Source organism: Phyllopteryx taeniolatus, chromosome 1 (assembly GCF_024500385.1).
Source record: "Phyllopteryx taeniolatus isolate TA_2022b chromosome 1, UOR_Ptae_1.2, whole genome shotgun sequence".
Classification (NCBI taxonomy): domain Eukaryota; kingdom Metazoa; phylum Chordata; class Actinopteri; order Syngnathiformes; family Syngnathidae; genus Phyllopteryx; species Phyllopteryx taeniolatus.
This window is the reverse complement of record NC_084502.1, coordinates 41,661,606-41,682,958: the sequence shown is the minus strand read 5'-3', so window position 1 is coordinate 41,682,958 and position 21,353 is coordinate 41,661,606. Positions and strand designations below refer to the sequence as shown.

The following is a 21,353-nucleotide window of genomic DNA, read 5'->3' as shown; positions in this document are numbered from 1 at the left end:
TTTTATATTGTGTATGTAAACGTCTGGTTTCAACTGTAGGTGTCCCTGTAAGCAGGAGGCAGGTAAGTTGGTAGATAGGTGGGTAGAGGCTAATATGTTAGTGGATTGGGTAGGGGGACAGTTGGTCAATATGTTGCCATTTATCAAAATAAAGTAGTTAAACAGACAGGCAGAAGGGGGTAGGTAAGTAGTAGCTAGGTAGATGGAAGGTAGTGGGGTGGTGGATTACAAATAGTGCGTATTGGTATGTTAGTGTTTAGATTTAGGTAGGTAGGTAGGTACTGTATATAGGTGAGTAAATACAAGTATATAGGAAGGTAGTTTGTTGGAATTTACCTGGTTATGTAGGTAGTCTTTTTTTGTTTTGTTTTGTTTTGTACTTGGTTGTGACAGATTCTCCTGTATTTTTTATTTATTTTTTTACCAGAAAATACAAGCTGTGATCACAGTGCTGGATTACGACAAGATTGGTAAGAATGATGCCATCGGGAAGATCTGGGTGGGCAGCAAGTCCACCGGAGCCGGACTGAAACACTGGTCCGACATGTTGGCCAACCCCCGCCGTCCCATTGCCCAGTGGCATCCACTGCAGCCGGAGGAGGAGGTGGATGGTGCTCTCGCAGCCCTGGCTGCCAAGAAGTAATCTCCCATCCCACTCCCACGGTGCCCCCGAACTACCCACACGTTTCCGATCAGGTCCACAGGTCCCACATGTCAATGTACAATATATTCCCGTCCCAAATGTACATCCCTCCCAATCCCCTGCCTCTCCTACCTGCCATCTTTCAAAAGATCCATAGATGCAATTCATCATGATGCCAAATAGAGCTTAAAAGAAGCATCATGTTAGATAAAATCATGTCATTGAAAAAAGACGACAAGGTACAGGATGGACAGATACTCCATCTTTCCTTTAGATCTATTTTTGTATTGGGGTTGTGGTTCTGTTACTGAAAGTACAGCATCGACTATGAAGGACAGTTAGAGCGCTAAATGGGAATCGGGTAAGAAAGGGGATAAAACGTCCATTCATCTATATTGTACCTTTCCCTTTAGTGACACAGTCTGCTTAGGATAGTGCTTAATAATAAAAATGCTTTATACTGCCATATGATAGAGGAATAACACAAGCAGGTCCATTCCTTGGGTGTATTGTGCACCACGCTCCACACCTGCCACTTATCTTACTCGACCATTCTATTATGTTAACGTACATTCCTAGAATTGGGTAGCAAGTAGTGGTAGGCACATATCCAGTTACCCACAGACACACTGCCTTTTTGATTAGTTCACCTTTCACCCATCGTCTCAGGAATACTGAGAGGAGACGCCACGCCTTTTTTTCTACACGGGTTGTTATGATCAAAACACGGTGAGAGAGAAACTATTTGATTGCTTTTCAGGAAGGCTGTTCTCCATGTGGCTCGGTAGATGGCTTTTCAGTTTCAAAGATGAGGGAAAAAGTGTGTTTGGTGTACCTTGACTGTGCAAAATATCAATTTAAGAGACTATCAGAGTGGGGACAACGACCGAGACTTGACTGCTACCACCAATCACATGACATTTACAAGGCGTTGGTTGTCACTGCCTGCCGTCCACCACCTCCCGTCCCAACACCGCTGTATCTCACTCGTTCAGTGCTACTGCCATTAGTCATGGACTCCACATGAGGGTTTCACCGCTGTACCGTCCAACAGTCATAAAGGAGACAAGCCTTCCAAGTATCAAAATAAGCAATTTTCAACTACCAGGGACGCCTTCCACTTAGTGTTGTTGTTCTCGTCGTTTCTCACTGTCTTTCTTTTTTTTTTTTTCTTTTTTTTTTATATACCCTTGTTTTATTTAAAACACCTCAAGCACTTTAGCTCAAAATGTTTCATCTAAACATTGTTCAAAACCAGAGCTTTAATTATTAGTTTTAGGAAGAATTATTCATGGGATATTTGGTGGAGTTGATTGTGTGCATATTCTGCCTCAGATTTGTGTGTCTTTCAATTGTTTGGGTGTAACTTGCAAAGATAATGTATGGAACACAGCACTGGTTCACGCGTATTTCATACACTGGACCAAACAGCTGAATTTTAATTGCACTAACTGGGGTTTTTTTCTGACCGGTAGTAGGCTGTTCTTTGGTTGGATTATTTTATGGGGGGTGAAATATTTTGGTTACTTTAATTCTTGGTTCTGTGTTTGGTTCAGTTTTGTTTTAAATAATTCTGGTTTTTGAATTGAAGACACTTCATCTCATGACTACAACATTGGACACCTGTATATCTGCAGCAGTGCTAACAGCAAAAACTACCAGATGACTGTGCTTTGTCAATGTGAATCCAATGCAATGTCGAATCAATAATTATTTTATTTCTTTATAACCACCAAGGATTAAGAATTCTTCATCGTTTTCTTTTTTTTTGTGTTGACAACACTAAAGAAAAGGTGACATGGAAGCAATCAAGCAACCCGTTGGTGTAATTTTGCCTATATATATATAGTTCATCCACGTTGATACTGCATGTTTATACAAAATACTGTACATAAAAGCATGTTTTAGAGACGGAGCAAAAATATCTCGTGTACTTGAATGGGTGTCATTTGTCATTTTATTAACACAATGAAAGCGGTAAAAAAAAAAAAGAGATCCACTGTATATTTTCTAAATGAAACAAATGTGTATTTATTTTCCATGAGCGTTATTGGAGAGAATGTCATCCAGATGTTATAGTAATACTACTAATAATTACTAGGAACCTTTCCAAGCCTGAAATTCTTAAGCAAGTGTGTCGTCCAGTACTGTGCGTGAGTTGATGTAGGATGAAAATATACCCGCATGCTTGCTATCTAACTCCTTGTGGTCCCAGTATTATAATTTGCTTTTATTTTTTAAAAAAAACAACAACAAAAAACATACTGCCATACATATTGTTTCAGGGTTTATCTGAAAGCTACTTTGTCTTTATTTTGAGTATTTCTTAGTTTTTCAAAAGTTTTTACCTTTATGGATTAAGGGTCTCCAAGTCTTCAAACCTATATTTTTCCCAAATATCCTTCTAAACGTTTACAACTAAGAGAAAAATTAGGAGCTGCATTATAATGTTTGTGCCAATGCTGATCCAGAATAAAGTCACGTCTGGGTTATTTCTTCCAACGGGGCCAAAATATTGAATAGTTATATTCCATTCAACACAAATGACTTGGAGTCCCCTCTTCCCCCTGTGCTTACATTTTATTTATTAATTGTATTTAAATGACCTTAAAACCTCCATGGCTATATGTCTTTAACTGTGTTTATTATACAATATATGTAGAGAAGTTAAATGATAAAACAAAAGCCATAAAACTCAAGCACTAACTCTTTAGAGCTCAGCTGAGTCGATAGATTTATTCTATTTAAAAAAAACAAACGTCATTTTTCTTGGCCAGAGTTTGTCCTGACATTCCGTTTCAAGGTCTTTGTTCATTAGAAGGGCGAGCTCTTACAGAAATGTGAGCATCCACAAATCTTTCTTAGGGGAGATGTATGTGTTTTGATTGATTGATTGATTATTTTTTTTTTAACTATGGTAAGCTGACCGTATTATTTATCAGTATGATATCACACTAAGTTCTTTATAAGCCTTCCAAAATGATGTACAGAGAGCATTTTGCACATGTGATAAGTGTAATATATAAACTAAACTGGGTTTATCTGCTTTTTAGTTAGCATAGTTTTGATTATTACTACTAACAAAATGGTTTCAAAACCATTTTTAACAAACTTACTACAGCAGACATTATAAAGTTGGTTTGCTTAGCAAAGTGTATACAAACTAGCTAACGATGATTGCTGTTTGTAGCTGGCTGCAGTTGGCTAATTTAGCTTAATTTCTACAAATTGCTGTGGCCCCATTGTCTGGAGCAATTTTACCTCTTAATACACGAGCAGGAAAGGGTTACCTTCTCCCATATTTAGCTCATGCTGCTATTGTAGCTACAAATACAACCGTTTTTAAGAGGTTAACTTGGCATAGTTAGAGCAAAAACTGCTAATATTGCCAACATTGCAAACACTAGCAAATGAATTTTGAATTTTCTAGTTTTAGCTTGTACTGCTATGCTGATGATCTGAGTAGATATGTTTCAGTGTTTTGGAAAGACTGTCAGTCCCTTGCTACGACCACCTGAATTCGCTGCCTGATTTTGCAGAGCCAGACTTGTTTACGCAGCAAAATGTGAGATGACGAAACAAAAGTGTCTGCAAATACAAGCACATTGATGAGATTTTTTACTCTCTGCAATTGTCACGATTGATGAGGCTCTTTGCGGATACAGAAGGGATTGTGTTTGTTGAATAACAACCTTCCTTAGCAACCATGGCCAGACTTCATTGTTCATCCCTAATCTGATGTTAATGTGCATTTTTATTCAAATGTTGGTCACTACCTTTGGTTGGAGCAGACTATGTGCACAACTGGTTTTCAGATTTGAATTCTGGGATTTAAAAAGGGAAGCCATCCACCACTTCTGAACATGCACATTCAACTCTCATTACTCACTTTTTTTTTTAGCCATGCTATTCTTGAGCAAAATGTGCAATCGCTTATTTTCCTACTGTGATGTATTCTTCAGATGTAGAACGTTTGTGTTCATTTGTCTACCTGAATGTTGCCTTCATATTTGTGTCTTTGTCCTCTTCCTGTGTAAATCATCAGTCATTCTCCTGAAGAAGCGGGCGCACGGAGTTCTTCCTCAAATTCTGCTTTTGCTGTGTGTAAAGAATGCTGGCCTTCATGTTTACAACATGGACATAGTGTATACTGCCAAATTCCCGTACCTGACCTCTTTTTGAACGTTTGCAACTCTCATTCCAGATGTTTTCGTTTTTTTACTTTCTCTTCTTCATCCTCTTTGAAAGCATTGGATTGGAGGACGGTCAGGTTGTGTCCTCTAGCTGTGTTTCTTCGTGTCTTGTGTCGTGGTGCGCGTGTTCATGTCAGTACTTGTGCCTACTGTGGATCGCATGCTTTAGCCCCTGACTGGACACAAACATTGCTCACAAACTCCTCTTGACCCTTATGTGGAAAAATGTCGGGGATCCTTATAACATTACCAAGGGAGCCAAATAACTTATGACAAATTTATCATATGTGGTACCAGTTCTGTAAAAAAAAAAAACAACAAAAAAAACAAATAGGAAATAAAGAACTTTTAATTACAAAGATGTGTCCAATATGTGTTGCAATTGTGTTACGTGAAGAACACACATACCAATCTTTAACATGTTAACCAGTTTTTTAAATGGCGAGTTGCCACACATGACAAGGCTAAAACTGGCACCTGTACTTACTTACTGCCTTGTACTCAAGATGTCCAACACACCATGCCAAATAACATATTGTCCAACCAACATACAATAACAACCTATAAGAAGAGTGATCTGTGAGAGGCACCATGGTGGCACATAGCATCAACACTGCCGCAAAAAAACAAAGAAGGAGGAGGAGGAGTGGAAAAAAAGAAAGCTAAAAACATTGCAGTTGCAAATTCTTTGTGATGACTTGGGAGACACGTTTTAGAAACACTCAACCAGTTGCTCTCCCATTGATGACGTCCAGCGACAATGCCAGCATCAGGTCGCTTCCGACTTGACTATTTTTCCGCCGTTACACATTAAAATCACAATCAGAGTCCGTTGTTCAGCTGAACTCAGTGTTAACTACACACAAAAGGATTTGTCCATTAGAAACATTGAACAGGATAAACGGCTACGATTGTCGGCCTTAACCGTTGGGGGAGCAATACACCCCACACCAGGATAATCTTTAGAGACATCCAATAATCAGGCCTTTGCTGACATTGTTCGGAAGGGGCAGGAGGGTAAATGCTCACATTTCCCCTGATTTTTGTTATGTGTGTACCCCGCTTTAGCTGACTGCTAAAATTCACTCACACAACAATTGGTTTGTTCAAGTACAGTTTTAATGAATTGTGTGGAAACACCAAAATGTGCATTTAATACGTTGAAATAGAAAAGACTGCATTCTCTCGTAGCATTCAGCACACGACAGTTGTGCTAATTGCACGGTGCAAAACTTCGAACAGGATCAGGGAAAGGGATTTTATCTTAGCCGAGTTTATGTTAATGCTAATAATAATGGAAGAAGAAATGTTTAGGGCAAGGGACTGATCTTGCTCATGGTGAAACTATGAGTATGCACTAACAAAATAGCAACACATGGCAAACTGACAACTGCTAGTGGTCCTCCAAAAGTGTGACATAGCATTGTGCTTCCCATTTAATATCAATAAATCTCCGGTGAAAGATAGAAATATGCTGGTGGATTTGGTGATTTTTGAATAACAGGTGCATGCGGCTTGCCTGTGAAATGAAAACGAAGCAAACAAAGAAAATAAATAAATATGTCAAACATCTTTCACCCCTTTGTGTCGCAATTTGGCTCTGCTGAAGAAGGAACAAACTGGCAAATATGAAACACATTGGAAGTGCTGAAAATAGAATCCAGCAAACATGAGGCTCACTCATACCTCCAACTGCAGCGATTTCAATATACTGATAATTTAATTAATGTGTTAGCACTCTTCATCTGTGCAACAATATGTATTTTTTAAAATGTATTAGTCTGGACAGGAAAAATAGTGTGACCTATGTGAATTGTTTTGTAAACCTTCTTGCATCTCATTAGATTTCAGTAGAATTTTCACAGAATAAGCTGCGGTAACTTAAACACTTTAAATAATCATGAAAAAAACAACAAAGTGAACCTTCAGTAAAATTCTTGTTAAGTCACCTTGTGAGGATCATTTCAATACCTCATTTTGTACTGTATTGATAGTTCTAAGAATTGAAGTGCCAATGTAATATGAGGAGCAACCATTGAATCTTAAAACTACATGCTTGAAAATCCCTTGGCTATTGTAGTCATTCGCTGTGGCCATTCTGTAATATTGACTAGCCTAAGAACCCAATTAGTTTTTCATTATTAAGAAAACATATACTGTACATATTTTTTTTTGTAGTGCACAGTGGCGCAACCACTACGATGTGATTATGCCGGGGTATCTCCATGCAATTATTAGATATCAAAATATAATATCAAAGATTTTCAAATATCAATCAAGCTGCACGCATGGTCCTCGGAAATAATAAGGGCTGGATAATATTATATTGTAAACCCATTAACCTTAACACTGGATCAGATAGTAGATTACTTGATTGCGGGAATGAAGAACTTTCATGAATGTGTTGAACATCCGCAAACAAGGAGCTTTAGGTTGTGACATCCTTTTATTTTGACAGTTTGCTGATGACCCGAATGAGCGCGCCGTTCTCGTCCTTTAGCCTCTGGTTGTCCGTCTTGAGCTCTGTTAAGACCTGGAGAGGTGGATGCAAGCAATGAAATCAGAAGATCACAGTTGCATGGAGAGTGAAAATCACATTGATTGTAAAATGCAAAGCAGCTGATGGTACAGTCACACCAAAACAACCTCATTCACCACGACCAATTTCCAGTGACGTTTAAAGCCGAGCGACATGGACATGCTTCATGGTACACGATCATGCAGTGAGGAGGAACTTGCAAGAAGAAGGTCAAAGAGAGAGACAAGAAGACATCTTAAAAAACTAGGTCATGTCCCTCACAAGGAGCAATGACTAAAAATAAACAACCTCTTTGCCGAAGTATTTCCTCTCTGCTGGAGATACACAATAACCTTTTGTTCTCAGGGACATACCACCGAAACTGGTCAAATGAGCAAAGAGACATGTTGATAACATTTCAAGTTTTCAACGTCCTGCCAAGTTTTAATTGAGTAAAAAAAAAAAAAAATGCTTGCACTTGGTGTTGTCAAAACTTGAAAGATTTTTCAGGACTTAACAGTAGCACAAAAAGAATCTTGGATTGAAGATTCTGTCACGGATTGAAGCACTGAAGCTGCAAACATTCGAAAGGAAATTTAAAATCAGAACCACTTTTGCGTGCTGTTATGATGTCATTGTTCTTGAAACGCAGCCTCTTAAATAGGACACAGTTCATGTAGGACTGTCATCTCGACACAATGTTAGGATTTTGATTGTTCACTCACAAATACTGTATATTTACACACTTGGCTTATGAGTCATGCCGTCTTGAGTCATCAGTGTCAAATCTCTAGTCACGGGATTTTCTCTGTCAGGTTCTCATCAAAATATTTACAGTGAGAAAATCACAAGTCACTAATTTGACACGTTTCAACATTAAAAGACACTTTGTTCAATCATTTCTCAGGCAAAGCGGCAAACATAAATTCTAGTTGTTGTCCCTGCAGAGTAACATGAGTACATAGGAACGTAGAGGTGACTTGTAGCACATGACATCTCACAAATGTTAAGAACCCTATTCATTTTCATTGACATCATCGAGGTCACCGCAAGTTCATTTGACAGTGTTCTACCTGCTGCTTCTCTCACTCAGCTGCTGAGAGACACTGACACTTTTGTCATTTTAAGGGCAGTTGCATGTTGTAAAGAGGCAACATTTATTTCGGATTATGATGCCGGCAGCACGGTGGCCGAGGGGCGAGCACACCTGTCCCTCAGTTCTCAGGTTCGAATCGCGGCTCCGGCCTTCCTGTGTTTAGTTTGTGTGTTCTTTCTGTGTTAGTGTGAGTTCTCGCCGATTACTCACGTTCCCTCCCACATAAAAAAAAAAAACAAACAAACAAAAAAACCCTGAGAGCTAACCTGCAATCCTAATGAGATAAGCAGTATAGCAAATGGAAGGATGATCTTTGCCCCCATTCTGGCAAAATGTGGAACTATTCCTTTAATACCATTTGTTTTCACTTGCATAATACATGAGCTAAACCATTTATTAAGTGACTGATGCTCACTTGAACACGAGTTGATGGTTATAAAGACTTATGATGATGATGATGACATGGTAGACTGACCCAAAATCTCCCAGGTTTATCATGCAACAAACAACATCTCATTGATTCACAGTCAGGCTACACCGGACCCGCTTATGTTTGAGCAGATCAATGACTTGCGGAAATGTAACAAAATGCGTAAATGTAACAAAATGTTACCTGTCGATAACGATTTAAAATGAGGTTTATGATATTACAGTGGTAAAGGAGAAGGAGTTTAAAAAAAATAAAAGAATGCACTGAAAAATGCAGCGTGAGAGGGGTTAGGAGGTGGTGAGCGGTGCACAACCTGCCTGAAAGAAACACAGCAGAGGATGAAGGGCCTGTGGAGGCACCAAAAGGAGAGTTGTGTTGCTAAGGAAGGGGATGTGAGGATGACAAGTGAGTTCAGAGGTCCTCTGTCTCCGGTATAGAGGCAGTCTCAGAGAGGCGGGCGAGGGCGCGCAGGAAGGCTCTGTTCTCGGCCAGGAGACGCTCGTTGACGCTCCGCAAGGCCTGGGCCTGAGCCAGAGCAGGGAAAGCCTGCACAGAGGACGAGAAAGATACAGAGAGGGGAGGACAGAAAAAGCGTGCAAGGAAGAGGATGCGTGTGCAAAGAAACCTTCAACAAAGAAGAGACCTGAGGGACGCAAAATCAAAACACGTGGGGGGCTTCAAAAGAAATAGGACGAAAATCCAAAACACAAGCCAAGTGACTCATGAGGAGAGCTCAAGAAAGTGGTTGGTTGCATGCTAAAGGTGATATTAAAAGTTAATTTCAAATTAATAAAACAAGGAATCATAATCCTATTCATTTGAACATTAGCAGTTATAGTTAAAGCCTGACGACTTAGAACCATTTAAACATCTCTTGGTTTGACTCATTGAGAGAAACCCCAAATTTGTTCCAGAGATTCGAGGCAAATCTTGACGATACTTCACTCAGCACACACACATTAGCCAACACGCGTACACAGTCACACATAGCTAGCACACACAAAGCACGCTTGCAGACACAAATGCGGTCGAGGGTGAGGAATGAGAAGGACATCTGGCTGCTTTTTGCAATTCAGAAATACAGTACAATTATATAAGTGATTTAAAGCAATGCCCTTGTTTCCGATTTAACAGGTCATGCATATAACGTTCATTTTCTGCAGAAGTGCCCTTGGCAAGGGGGGTGGGGTGGGGTGGGGGTGACGAAAATTCTTGATGCTCTGTGTCATTATCATCTTAATATTGTGCAAACGTGAGCTTGTGCATTCAATGACATCTCAAGTCCTTCATACAGTATTTGGACAGGTGTTTTTATGATTTTGCCTTTATGCTTACACCACCACGATGGATTTAAATTCAACTATCGATCACAAGTATGTAGATACTCAGGTTTAATATAAGATGTTTCATAATTTCACATGATAAATATAACCATATTTAATACTTGGATGAAAATCCACTGTTTGTTTGTTGCTCTTGCTGCCTTCAATTTTGCCTTCAGTATGTGAAAGGCGAGCATGCCATGATTGGCATGAAATCAGGTCACTGACTTGTTGGCCACTGAACAATATTCCTCGTGATGCCTTTGAAAAATTTGCTTTTCACTAACTTGCAGTAACAACTAAAGTAGATGATAGCCAGATGCTTTCCTGAAGAAACAAAACACTTCAAGAGAATGCTGCAATACTCTGGAGACAGGTGACGTATCATTGTCAAAATCTACAATCATGACGTGCCTTCAGAAATGTCAATACGAAGGCTTGACAACCAAGTGCAAACAAATCCCAAGTTTTGGAATCAATTCTTTTGGACAGATGAAACCAAGGTCAAGCTGTACCAGAATGTATGGAGAAGGAAATATGCAGGCCCATATAAACAACATCATGTGTCAATGAAGTGTTTGCTGTTGGCAACTATATGGAACTAGCTCGTTGCTTATTGATGATGTTACTTGACAGAAGTAACATGCCTGTGAAGGTTCTTATTCATCCAGGTCATTTCATTCTGAGGGCATTGAATCGAACGTTGACTCTTCTGGTCGTCTTCGAAGACAAATATTTCGCCTCTCATCTAGGCAAGGTTCATCAGTTCATACACATCGACTAGATATGACAGCTCTAGCCTGAGAGACAGAGGTAATAGGATGAATTGTGAGGTGTATAGCGTTTTACTACGCTACCCTGTGATAACATCTCGACTATTTGAAGGCGAATGCACATGTTAAATATTCTTCAGTGGTCCAATACAAGGCCGACAGAGCATGCTTTTGACTTACTGAAGAAGGATCCAAAAAGGAATAACAACTGGAGGTGGCTCCCGTCTAAAGGCCCGGCATAGCATCTTAAGCGTGGTAGCTAATGGAGGTCAAATTTACATCCATTGACTCAAGGTCATTCAGTATCATCCAAGTATTGAAAATGACAATAATATTTACAATGAAGTCGACTGTCCAAAATACTCTCAAGCCCCTCGAAATTGAGTTACTCTCGCACAAAATGGCTCTAATTGCTCAATGGTAAATGGCATATTTTTGTGAAACCCCTTGAATTAAAGCTTAAAGTCTACACTTTAATCACACTGAATTATTCCATTTGTAAATCTGTTGTGGTAGTATACAAAAGAAAGATCATCAAAACACGGCCATTGTCGGAATACTTAACGACCTGTATGTTTCAAAAGAAGATGTAAGATTTTCGAAGGGCGTAGTGTAAAAGGCTGACTGGGAGGCAGTGAAAGAGTGGTGAGGTTTGTGCTCAGATTTTTGAGCTGATTGTGTCAACACGTGTAAACATGCCCCAGTCTTTGACGGAAGACGATCACATTAGGTGACAGGCAGGTGTTGCTCTTCAACTCAGGTGTCATGGCGACCACTCACCATCCCCACCCCCTCCCCTCAGGGCTGGTACCCACAGCGGAACCGCGGTGGGGGGTCCTGCTGAGGGAACCATGACAACATGGATGTCAAACATCTGATGCTAGCCTGCTCCTCATCTTGATCTGTGACTATTTAGATTTCCTTTCACCATTCTGTTTTTTGGATCTGGTTGCAAAGACTAAATTAGTGTTTGACAATGTTGATTGCAAACAGCGCTAAAAAGTCGGGGGGGGAAATGAACGCTTGAAAGCCCTGTCAATTGTGTTTATGAGTAATGTTATATTTGACCTTTGCATCAGTGTTATCTTACAACATTTGTAACACCCTGCGGAAACTGCACAGGCGTTCAAGCTCTGCTGCACTGTTGTCTCTTTGTGAAGTGGAACACACTGTGCAGAGCAGGAATGTCTCACAAAAGCAGGTCTTTCGCTATTGAACTGGCTTTGGTATTCAACTGGAACTAGGTCACAACATTCAACCCCATCAGTGGGGTAAGCAGAGGTGGGGAACAGTGGCGCAGACTCCTTAGCCTGACAGGAAGTGACCCAGCAGAGCACTGTGGGTAATGAGGCTGAAGCTTTAACCTTCTCTCTCCTTGGCTCCAACCCACCTGGGCAACTACTTGTATGTACAACTCAAAATCTCACTCCGCTTGTACAAGATAGGCTCAGCGGGCAGCACCTCTGCCTCACAGTTCTAAGGTTCGGGGTTTGAATCCCGGTCCTGGCTCATTTCTGTGTGGAGTTTACATGTTCTCCCTACGCTTGCGTGGGCTTTCTCTGGATACATTCCAAAAACATGCCGGTTAGGTTAATTAAAGACTAATTGTCCATCAGTGTTAATGTGAGAATGAATGCTTGTTTATCTATATGTGCTCTGCAATTTACTGGCAACCAGTCCAGGACGTACTCCACCTCTCACCCAAAGTCAGCTGGGATATTGGTCCAGCTCACGCGCTATCCTAATGAGGACAAGCGATATAGAAAATGGATGGATGGAAAGTGTACACTTTGAAGGTCTCATGCTATCATTTGATAAGACACCATAACTTAAACCCAGTAAGTGCAAAATACACTATAGATTTACATAGTCTACCTTCATTTCCTCTTCCATGCCTGACACTTTTTTTTCAAGGGCATGTTTTTCCTGCAAATAAAAAGGTGAGAAAATAGGTTGTGTCAGAAGAGCACAAAGAAACAACCATACTTCCTTATAGTGGCATAGGAGAATGGTGAAATAAAATACATGACTGTGTTGCAAAGACTGACCTTTTTCTCAGATTCGAGCAAGGTAGATTTCTCTGCTATCCTGTCTTGTCGCTACAAAGAAGAGTGTTGCTTTATTATGGCATCATGGAGGAGAATGTTCCAAGAAATGTGTCATGAAATTCACTGTTAAGACTTGAAGAAATACAGAACTATACAATAATAAACAATTTAAAATAAGAACTTTTCTATTCACAATGCTCTGATGAGTAAAGATGTTTCCGTTACAGCAGCAAACAGCATGTATTGCGATTGTTTGCTCCACTTTCCAGTCCCTGTCAAGGTATGCTTAGTATAGATTGCTCTTTTTTGGTTTTGACGGTGACGATATGATTCTCCTTCTGCTCAGTAGAGGGGCGGATCTATTCTAGTGGGATGCAGGGTTGCGGCGACCTCAAAATCCTTAAAAATCCTTGACTATTTGCTTCATCAACTAGCTGTTTTTTTTTATACATATATAAGTATATACAGTATGATGTATATGGAAACAATATCTCATAGCATCAAGCGCTATCTTTACCTACACTGATGGATAGTTTGTGTGTTAAATAACGTAAAGGTGAAGAATGTCAGAGGCCCTTCCATTGTTGGATTTTTCTGCATCTAGCCCTTGGAAGAACAAGTTTGGACACTGGGTTTAAGATGACAACCACATTGATTAAGTCACTTACTTGAGTCACTATTTCCAGCTGGGAACGAATGTGGACAAGTTCTTGTTTGCTGTCCTGCAACCTGGACTTCAAACGCTCATTCTCCTGTAGCGCCTCTGCATACATCTGATGAAGAGCAAACATCATAAAACACGTTATATGAACTATATGTGGAATAAAAACAAAACACCCATTCATTCTCGACCGCTTGTTATTTAAAATCAAATGTGTTTTTTTTTAACATAACAGTCTAATCTCTGAAGAATCAAGTATCACCACTTTTAAAGCACTGAATATTACTAAGTTTCACCTTCTTATAGTCTTTGGTTGTGGAGTCTTGCTCCTGTTTGTTCAGTGAAGCTAGCCTGGTCTCCCTGCGAGTGTAGGAGCTGGTCCTGCCCAGTCTGTCAGACACATTCTCCCCACTGGAGTCGAATCTGCATGCAGCATGCAGTATGCAGCACATCGCATTCCCACAATGCTACTTTAGTTAGCGCTTAGTCCTTTAGAGTGCATGCAAGGAGTTGTAATTAAATTCAATGAATATTATACTGGTGCTGTATATATTTGTTACAAACATTTAAAAGCATTAATAAAGTTTGAAAAAGTATTACTACATTTCTGGAGTTTAAAGTTTGATTTTTATTGTATTTTGACAAGAGCCCTTTTAAGGGTTAACCCTCATATTTGTGTAAGTGTGGAAAAAAATATTTACCTTGACAGTCTGTCATGCTGAAAAACAAAGAAGAAGACATTCAATTGGGGATCATTAAGAACACTGGAAACAATTAAGTGCGGTTAGAGCCAGCTGTATCTGTTAATCTATTTTTGATCAAGAAGAAATACGTACTTTCCATTCTGAGAATAACCTCCAGGTAAATTACAACAGAGTACATAGAATCCTTGAGGGAATTCAGTGCTGTTGCAGTTCACAAAGGTCAAACCTGGCTAGTGTAGCCGGTTAATCTCTCACACTTTCCGATTGCATAAAGATGACATCATCACATGAAAAGTCATTTTGAAGAAGAGATTGTAGAAATATCCAGGAACAGCTTTTGTCAGTGCTGCAAACATGTAGCCTAATGTGATTCCATGCTGAAGTAGTTTCCTTTTCACAAAAGAATTTAATGGTTGTCATGCCTGTTAGATGGGTTGCATGTTTTCAATGACGACTGTTTTATGAGTGTTCACATCTTCAAAAGAATGTTGATGTTATGACTATCCACTGCCCAACAAAAAACCTGACACGTACTGTATGTGGATGTTTACGACCATTTAATGGCAGGAGCGAGGCCCCACTGATCCCTGATCTGTTTGCAATATCTCCTTCAGAGTTAAGAATTTGACACTACTGATTCAAACACCTCTGTTTGCTATAAACACTAAAAAGCACATTTACATGTACGTTTACACCACATTCTCTGCAGGGGCGAAATCAGCGTTTACAACAAAAGGGTCAAGATTTAGTCACGTGTGGGGATATGTTTTGTGGCGTCAAAGGAGCGATTCGTTACCATGTATTTACACTACTGAGTCAACGCCGCGTGTCCTTATGTGGTCATGTGTTTGAAGAGAGCTGACCAAACACAGGCATCCACCCCTCCAGAGAGCCCACACACGCTAAATCTTTCAATGTTGGACAAAAGAAAGCCATTGAGGTGATTTCGAGCATGTCGGTTACCTGCCTCAAAAATATTTTTAAAGTGCATCTGCCTTTATGTCATTCAGAAGCTCGTGTGTGTGACACCGCACACACAGCAAGAGATAATATTGTCACCTTGCGGTCAGAGAAACAAAGTTCCCCTGACACTCATCAGTTTTAGCCCGAATGTGTCTTCTTTCTACATAAGAAAATACTATGACAGCAAGAGAAAGGCACACTCTGCTTCAAAACATCCAAATGACCTTCTAAGTAACCAATTGGCGCTTGTGCTAACTCTTAGCAGAGCTCGGAAATGTCAAACAATAAAAATATATACAATTAATGTATTAAAATAGATACAATGTATTGTTTTTAAATGAATTACACTGGGAAAAAGTTTAATTGTGTACATCGGTTTCAGATGTTTAAAATGTGGCAAATTGACAATTTTTCCCTCTTTGCCTCAAAAATAATAAAATAATATACAATACATCAGTTTACCCCATTTTGTGTGCAACCGATGTACATGTTCAAGGTCACACTGTAGCAACGGTACGTGTGCCATGATGAGCAACAAGTTAGAATAGTATGGATGCATTATCCATCCGTCCATTTTCTGAGCTGCTTCTCCTCACTAGGGTCACAGGCGTGCTGGAGGCTATCCCAGCTATCTTCGGGCGAGAGGCGAGGTACACCCAAAACTGGTTGCCAGCCAATCCCAGGGCACATAGAAACAAACAACCATTCGCACTCACATTCACACCTATGGGCAATTTAGAGTCTCCAATCAACCTACCACGCATGTTTTTGGGATGTGGGAAGAAACCGGAGTGCCCGGAGAAAACCCACACAGGCACGGGGAGAACATGCAAACTCAACACAGGCGGGGCCGGGATTTGAACCCCGGTCCTCAGAACTGTGAGGCAGATGTGCTAACCAGTCGCTCACCGTGCCGCCTCAAAAAAATATATATTTTCAATAAATAATGTATCTTTGCTCATCTATTTATGCCAGTGAGGCATAGTGACAGACAGAACAAATGAATGGTCTTCTATTACAACTTGTAGATGGCAGGAAGTACATACAGTAATTTTTGTTTTTGTTTGGGTGTCCTGTTCGGCTGTTAAGTCAAGCAGAATGGAGGATCTGTATCCCTTTTATGCCGGAACAGTTTCACTGTGTCACAGTGGAGTTTTTAAACTTCCGCTGTGGTTTCTTAGTATCGTAATTGAAGTTTATTGAGAATCAGAGTCGAACAGAACAAAGTTTCTAGAGGGGAGAACATGAAAACACACAGGCGAGGCCGGCTTGGAACCCCGGGTCCTCAGAACTGTGAGGCAGATGTGCTAACCAGTCGGCTACCGTGATGTATTATAATTGGAAAAATATAATTCAAGTATGCCATCCGATTATCCTCGTTAGGCTCACGGGGCGCTGGAGCCTATCCCAGCTGACTTCGGACGAAAGGCGGACTACACCCTGAACTGGTCGCCAGTCAGTCGCAGGGCACATATAGACACGGACAACCATTCACTCTCACATTCACACCGTCACTGAGTGGGAACTGAACCCACGGTGCACGCATCAAAGTCAGGCGAGTGTACCACTACACCATCAGTGACCTCAAGTATGCCTTTATTGTTTAAAGTATAATTCAATTATGATGTATGGTGAGTGGTTAGCACATCTGCCTCACAGTTCTGAGATTGGGGGTTTGAATCCTATCCTTTTACTTGTGTGGGTTTGCTTTGGGTAATACGGTTTCCTCCCACATTCCAAAAATTGCACATTTACAAAGATATTAATGATCAGCTTTGGCTTCGCACTGTTAACACTGTCAAACTAAGTTTGTTTCTGTGTATTGGTGTTCTCAGCTGATTCTTTGTCTGACTCAAAGCAACCTTTAATCATCACCATGGTAACCACACACAAACTCACGAGTTGCCCAAGTGTATTTTTTTCCTCCTTTCTGTCACAACATTCAAACTTCTGAACTGGTTGGAGTTTACAGTTGGAACATGTTTGTGTTCACCTGCCCACCTACCTGCTCTAAACCCATCTTTAGGGTGCAAACTGACAAAATTGTGATAGTTCCAATGACTTTTGTAGAATTATTATGACTCCTAAGACAGAAGTATTGCAACAATCAATACAGCAAATGAATGCCTATGTTCCACAACACACTTTGGGACTTGGGACACTGAGTCTGTAGTAGCTCTACAACTTTGGAGGAGCAAAAAAACTCCATGCTATTTGATGCCTCTGTCTCTTTAACAATCACACAGATGCACGGACAAACACAGTAGCCCACTGAGAATAGTCAGTCCACTTAGAGTGGGGAAAATAACAGGAAATTGCTGAAGGAAAGTTCTGTTTTCCACAAACTGATTTCAGCTGCCATGACTCTTTGATGGCCCCTTGTACATATAACGACAGAATAGCACGAGAAAATCAGAAAATAGAAAAAAGAATGCTCGGAGCACTCCAATACGATTCCACTAAAGACAAATCATTTGCATACATTTTTTGCTTTCAAGTTTTATCAAGATTTAGCCTGAATCTTTACTTGAAATCCCCAGTCAAGTGCATTAATCCGTCGTTAACGCCTCAAGGATAAACAACGCTTTCTTTGGCTTTACCATGGTGATGGACAGTGCGGTATGGTTGGATTTGAAGAGACAAAGTTCATTTGCAAACACCTCATGCAGGTTGAAGAAGCATGGTTGAGGAAAGAAAAGCTGTATGCATTTTCTCAGGAAGGAAGGTTCTTACTCGAAAGCTTTTGTCTGTACGGGATGGAGACGATGGCGGTGAGTCGGTGACTGACCTCCTGGTACGAGTCAGGTCTTTGGTGCGGGGGAAGTAGGATGACATCTCCCTCCTACAGCTTCTCTGGATCTCCAGATAACAGATGTAAAGATTCCCTCAAGCACCAGAGCCCATGGTGGCCCTCCAGGCAATCCTTAGGGAAAACAGGTGTGAGAGCTGTGGCCCAGTTTAGAAAGACTTTCTGCTCCTTGTCTTCTTCCAAGTTTCAGTAGTGACTTAATAACTGGATAAAGATGCAAACCTTCAGCAAAGATATGATACAATCTCTCATTTTCTTCAGCCTGTAAACACAGATGCCTGTGACATGTAAAAAGGCCCAAAAGAAAGCAACCAAAAGTTCTTCCTGTGCTGCCTCTTCCTGTGATCTAAAAGTTATACTCTCTCTTCATCTGCTGCACTCGCTCTCTCTCACTCTCTCTCTTCCCTCCTCCGTCTTTCACGGCTCGCTCACCGTCCCAGCCCTCCTCTCCGCTTTGCTTCTCCCCCAAGCTTTCTGTGGCAACTTGCCAGAGGCTCTGAACAGGGACGTGCCACTGAGGCCTAAAATTGTCCATTTAAGCGCGGGACTGCACAGTGGAGGCGGAGCACAGAGTAAGAGTCCAGAGTTTTCATCTAGGAATATCAAGAAGGTCACCTAAGGAGACATCAGCAGCTGCCAGGAGACAAGTTACTCCAGTCTACCTGGCAGGTGATGGAGAGGAATTACTGAGTGAAGCTTTACTTTTAATTTGTCTCTTCTGGGAAATCCCCTTTTGCAAAAAAATGTTTATCCAAGTATGCAAATCATACATGCATAGGAACTACCTTTTACATTTTTTCAAATTGTGGTTTATTCCATGTCTGACTGCAGTGGCTGATTCCTTTATTGTTATCTGCAGTATTTCTATAGACTATCATTAAATTTGCAGTTGAGAAACACATTTTTGATCGACCAGAATGCCATTAGGGTCAAAACTCGAAATGTCAGAGTATTCCATTTAACACACTCTGACACACACACTCTTTGCAACAGCTTGGCCCATTGCTGTCTTCCATATATAGTGAGGTTTGCATGCTGATGTCATTTTTCACTGTTCAGGGCAAACAGATTATCTGGAAAGATAAAACATGACAATGCCAAATGATGTAGGGAATAGGAAGAATGCAGTGTTAAGATGCTCCAAGAAAGATTGTTTAGTTCTTTACAACCATCTACATAATGGTATAAAATGTGGACCCATAACTCGTTGTGTTTGAATTTCCAAATCTGAATAATAGCGATGGCATTCATTGTGTATACAGATAGTGAAGTAGACTGGTACTGGTGCAGACTATTAAAGGCTGCAGCTGGAGCGTCCATGGGCTGACCCCACCCCCAATAAGTGGAGAGACACACAGTCATTTCTACATATGTACTACATACATTCTCATGTATTCCAAGATTCGGTAGCAATGTGATGAAGTCATATGCACGTTGTACAAGATCTCATAAGATCATCTCCTGCCAGATGCATTAGCTGTCCAAGCATTCTTGCTGACATGACTGAACACCTCCAAGGTGGCGAGATCACAGAGATGAATCTATCTACACCTGTCGTCCTCTTTGTTACAGAAAAAGCAATGTGGAAAATCTGTTGGGATCACAGCGGAACCAAACAGAGCTGGGCGCTGGTGACAGGCAGACAGCCACTCTACAGATGAAGCCTGGCTGTGATTATCGCAGCCAGATATAGTCCTCTTAGTAATGCTGAGAGACTCTCATGTTACCACCGCCTGATTTCTGTTTCTGATGCCACCGCGGAGAGCAGCTGATGCTCTGACCTGAGGTCGACTCCCGAGGAAAAAAATCGCTTTCCCTCCATACTGTGAAGGGCATTTATAATATGCTCTTTGACACAGTGCTGCTGGATTCATCCCTAGTAGTGGGAGGTGTTCAGGGTCAAAGTTCACCCACATAGCACAGTATCAGCTAAGAAGGTAAAAGCAGGGAGGCGATCCCTCTGATTCGAAGGCTCAGACTACGCAGAGAGTTCCTGCGTTTTGCCCAATATGGTATGGAATGCTGAGACACTTCAGCCATGTGATGTGAAGAAGCAAAGCCACTTAGAGGGAGGGGAGCCGGGTCCTCTGTGAGATGTTAAGCGGCACAACAAGTTGAAAGCACATGCGCTTCACAACTACGGTTGCAGCGCATCTTCAAATGTTGCGTCAGAGATGAGAGCTTAGACGCTTTGAAGCACAGATGCCTTTCGGCTGACGGAGGAACCAGGATGAGAATTTGGAATGAAAACTGAGTCATCCCAAGGTGCGATAATGTACTTGGTGGAATCATATCGTTTGTGACTGACAAGTAGATATCGGTTTTACATCATCCATTAAAAATTAAGTATGCCATAAACCAATTTTCTTCTCAAGGGCTTTCAATCTATCAGTTTTTATTTGAAGAATTGTGTATAATCTTTTCAACTGGATTTGACGAGGAAAAGTCCTACACTGCCCTCTAGTGGTAGTAGTCAGAACAACAGAAAAAGGAAACCTCTTCAAGCCTAAATTTGTAAATTCAAATCTTCGTCAAACTTACTTGCATCATTTATGTACAATGTCAATTTTCAACCAATGAGAGTTTTTTGTCTTTGTTGTTGTTTTCTTTACCTTTTTGTGTATCATGCAATGCATGTCATTAAAGACATAATTAAGGCATATGCAGCACCTATTGTGCCAAATGTCAGACAGTTACCGTATGTCACTTGCAAGAGCTGCTCTTTATCAAAGCAAATAGGGTTCTTAACTTTAGATCTTATATGATTAAAAGTAATTGCGACTATAGGGTCAGTGTAGATCTCGCTGCATGGTTTTGTCAAACATAAATGATCATCATACCTCTGCGACGGCGCCGCCTGATTCATCGCATCCATCACATCGATGTCGTCTGCTCCTGTGTTTTGTAAATGTAAGCTGTTCTTCTTCTTCAAGAGGGTTCTGATTTTCATCCCTCCACCTCCTTCCACTGACTGCACATATAAAGTTTCATCTACTGCAAATAAACTTAAAATTTTTGGATGATCAATAACAAATAAGAAACATGACCTCTGATGGTGTTTATGCCTGTATTGGTGAACGGAGGCCGACAGCACACTTCCGTAAAATCAGCAACACTTTGTAACTTGGGTCTTATGTTTCCCTGCTATACATTCACAAAACATTCATTTTGAATGGCAATGCACTGATTAATG

At 40.7% G+C, this 21,353-nt stretch overlaps 2 protein-coding genes across 10 annotated transcripts in view; one reads left to right on the top strand and one right to left on the bottom strand.

Annotated features, from left to right (window-relative positions):
* syt2a (synaptotagmin IIa) overlaps positions 1-5,195 on the top strand; it is a 97,184-nt gene extending 91,989 nt beyond the window's left edge. For all 6 annotated transcript variants that reach the window (XM_061796145.1, XM_061796176.1, XM_061796126.1 and 3 more), the window contains one exon: positions 428-5,195. In XM_061796145.1, coding sequence (XP_061652129.1) covers positions 428-643 — 216 coding nt within the window. In that variant the 3' untranslated portion in view covers positions 644-5,195. The remainder of the gene's footprint in view (positions 1-427) is intronic.
* A 742-nt stretch (positions 5,196-5,937) lies between these two features.
* Positions 5,938-21,353, bottom strand: part of LOC133488377 (protein phosphatase 1 regulatory subunit 12B-like) — a 28,630-nt gene continuing 13,214 nt past the window's right edge. The window contains exons 2-11 of one of the 4 annotated variants that reach the window (XM_061796202.1): positions 21,208-21,304; positions 21,001-21,131; positions 18,085-18,274; positions 14,386-14,402; positions 13,981-14,107; positions 13,692-13,796; positions 13,024-13,074; positions 12,851-12,901; positions 9,198-9,426; positions 5,938-7,369 (exon numbers count right to left, since the gene is read on the bottom strand). In XM_061796202.1, coding sequence (XP_061652186.1) covers positions 9,292-9,426; positions 12,851-12,901; positions 13,024-13,074; positions 13,692-13,796; positions 13,981-14,107; positions 14,386-14,402; positions 18,085-18,186 — 588 coding nt within the window. In that variant the 5' untranslated portion in view covers positions 18,187-18,274; positions 21,001-21,131; positions 21,208-21,304 and the 3' untranslated portion in view covers positions 5,938-7,369; positions 9,198-9,291. Of the gene's footprint in view, positions 7,370-9,197; positions 9,427-12,850; positions 12,902-13,022; positions 13,075-13,691; positions 13,797-13,980; positions 14,108-14,385; positions 14,403-18,084; positions 18,638-21,000; positions 21,305-21,353 lie in introns of those variants that run through there. The other 3 variants (XM_061796201.1, XM_061796203.1, XM_061796191.1) reach the window with 3 other exon arrangements.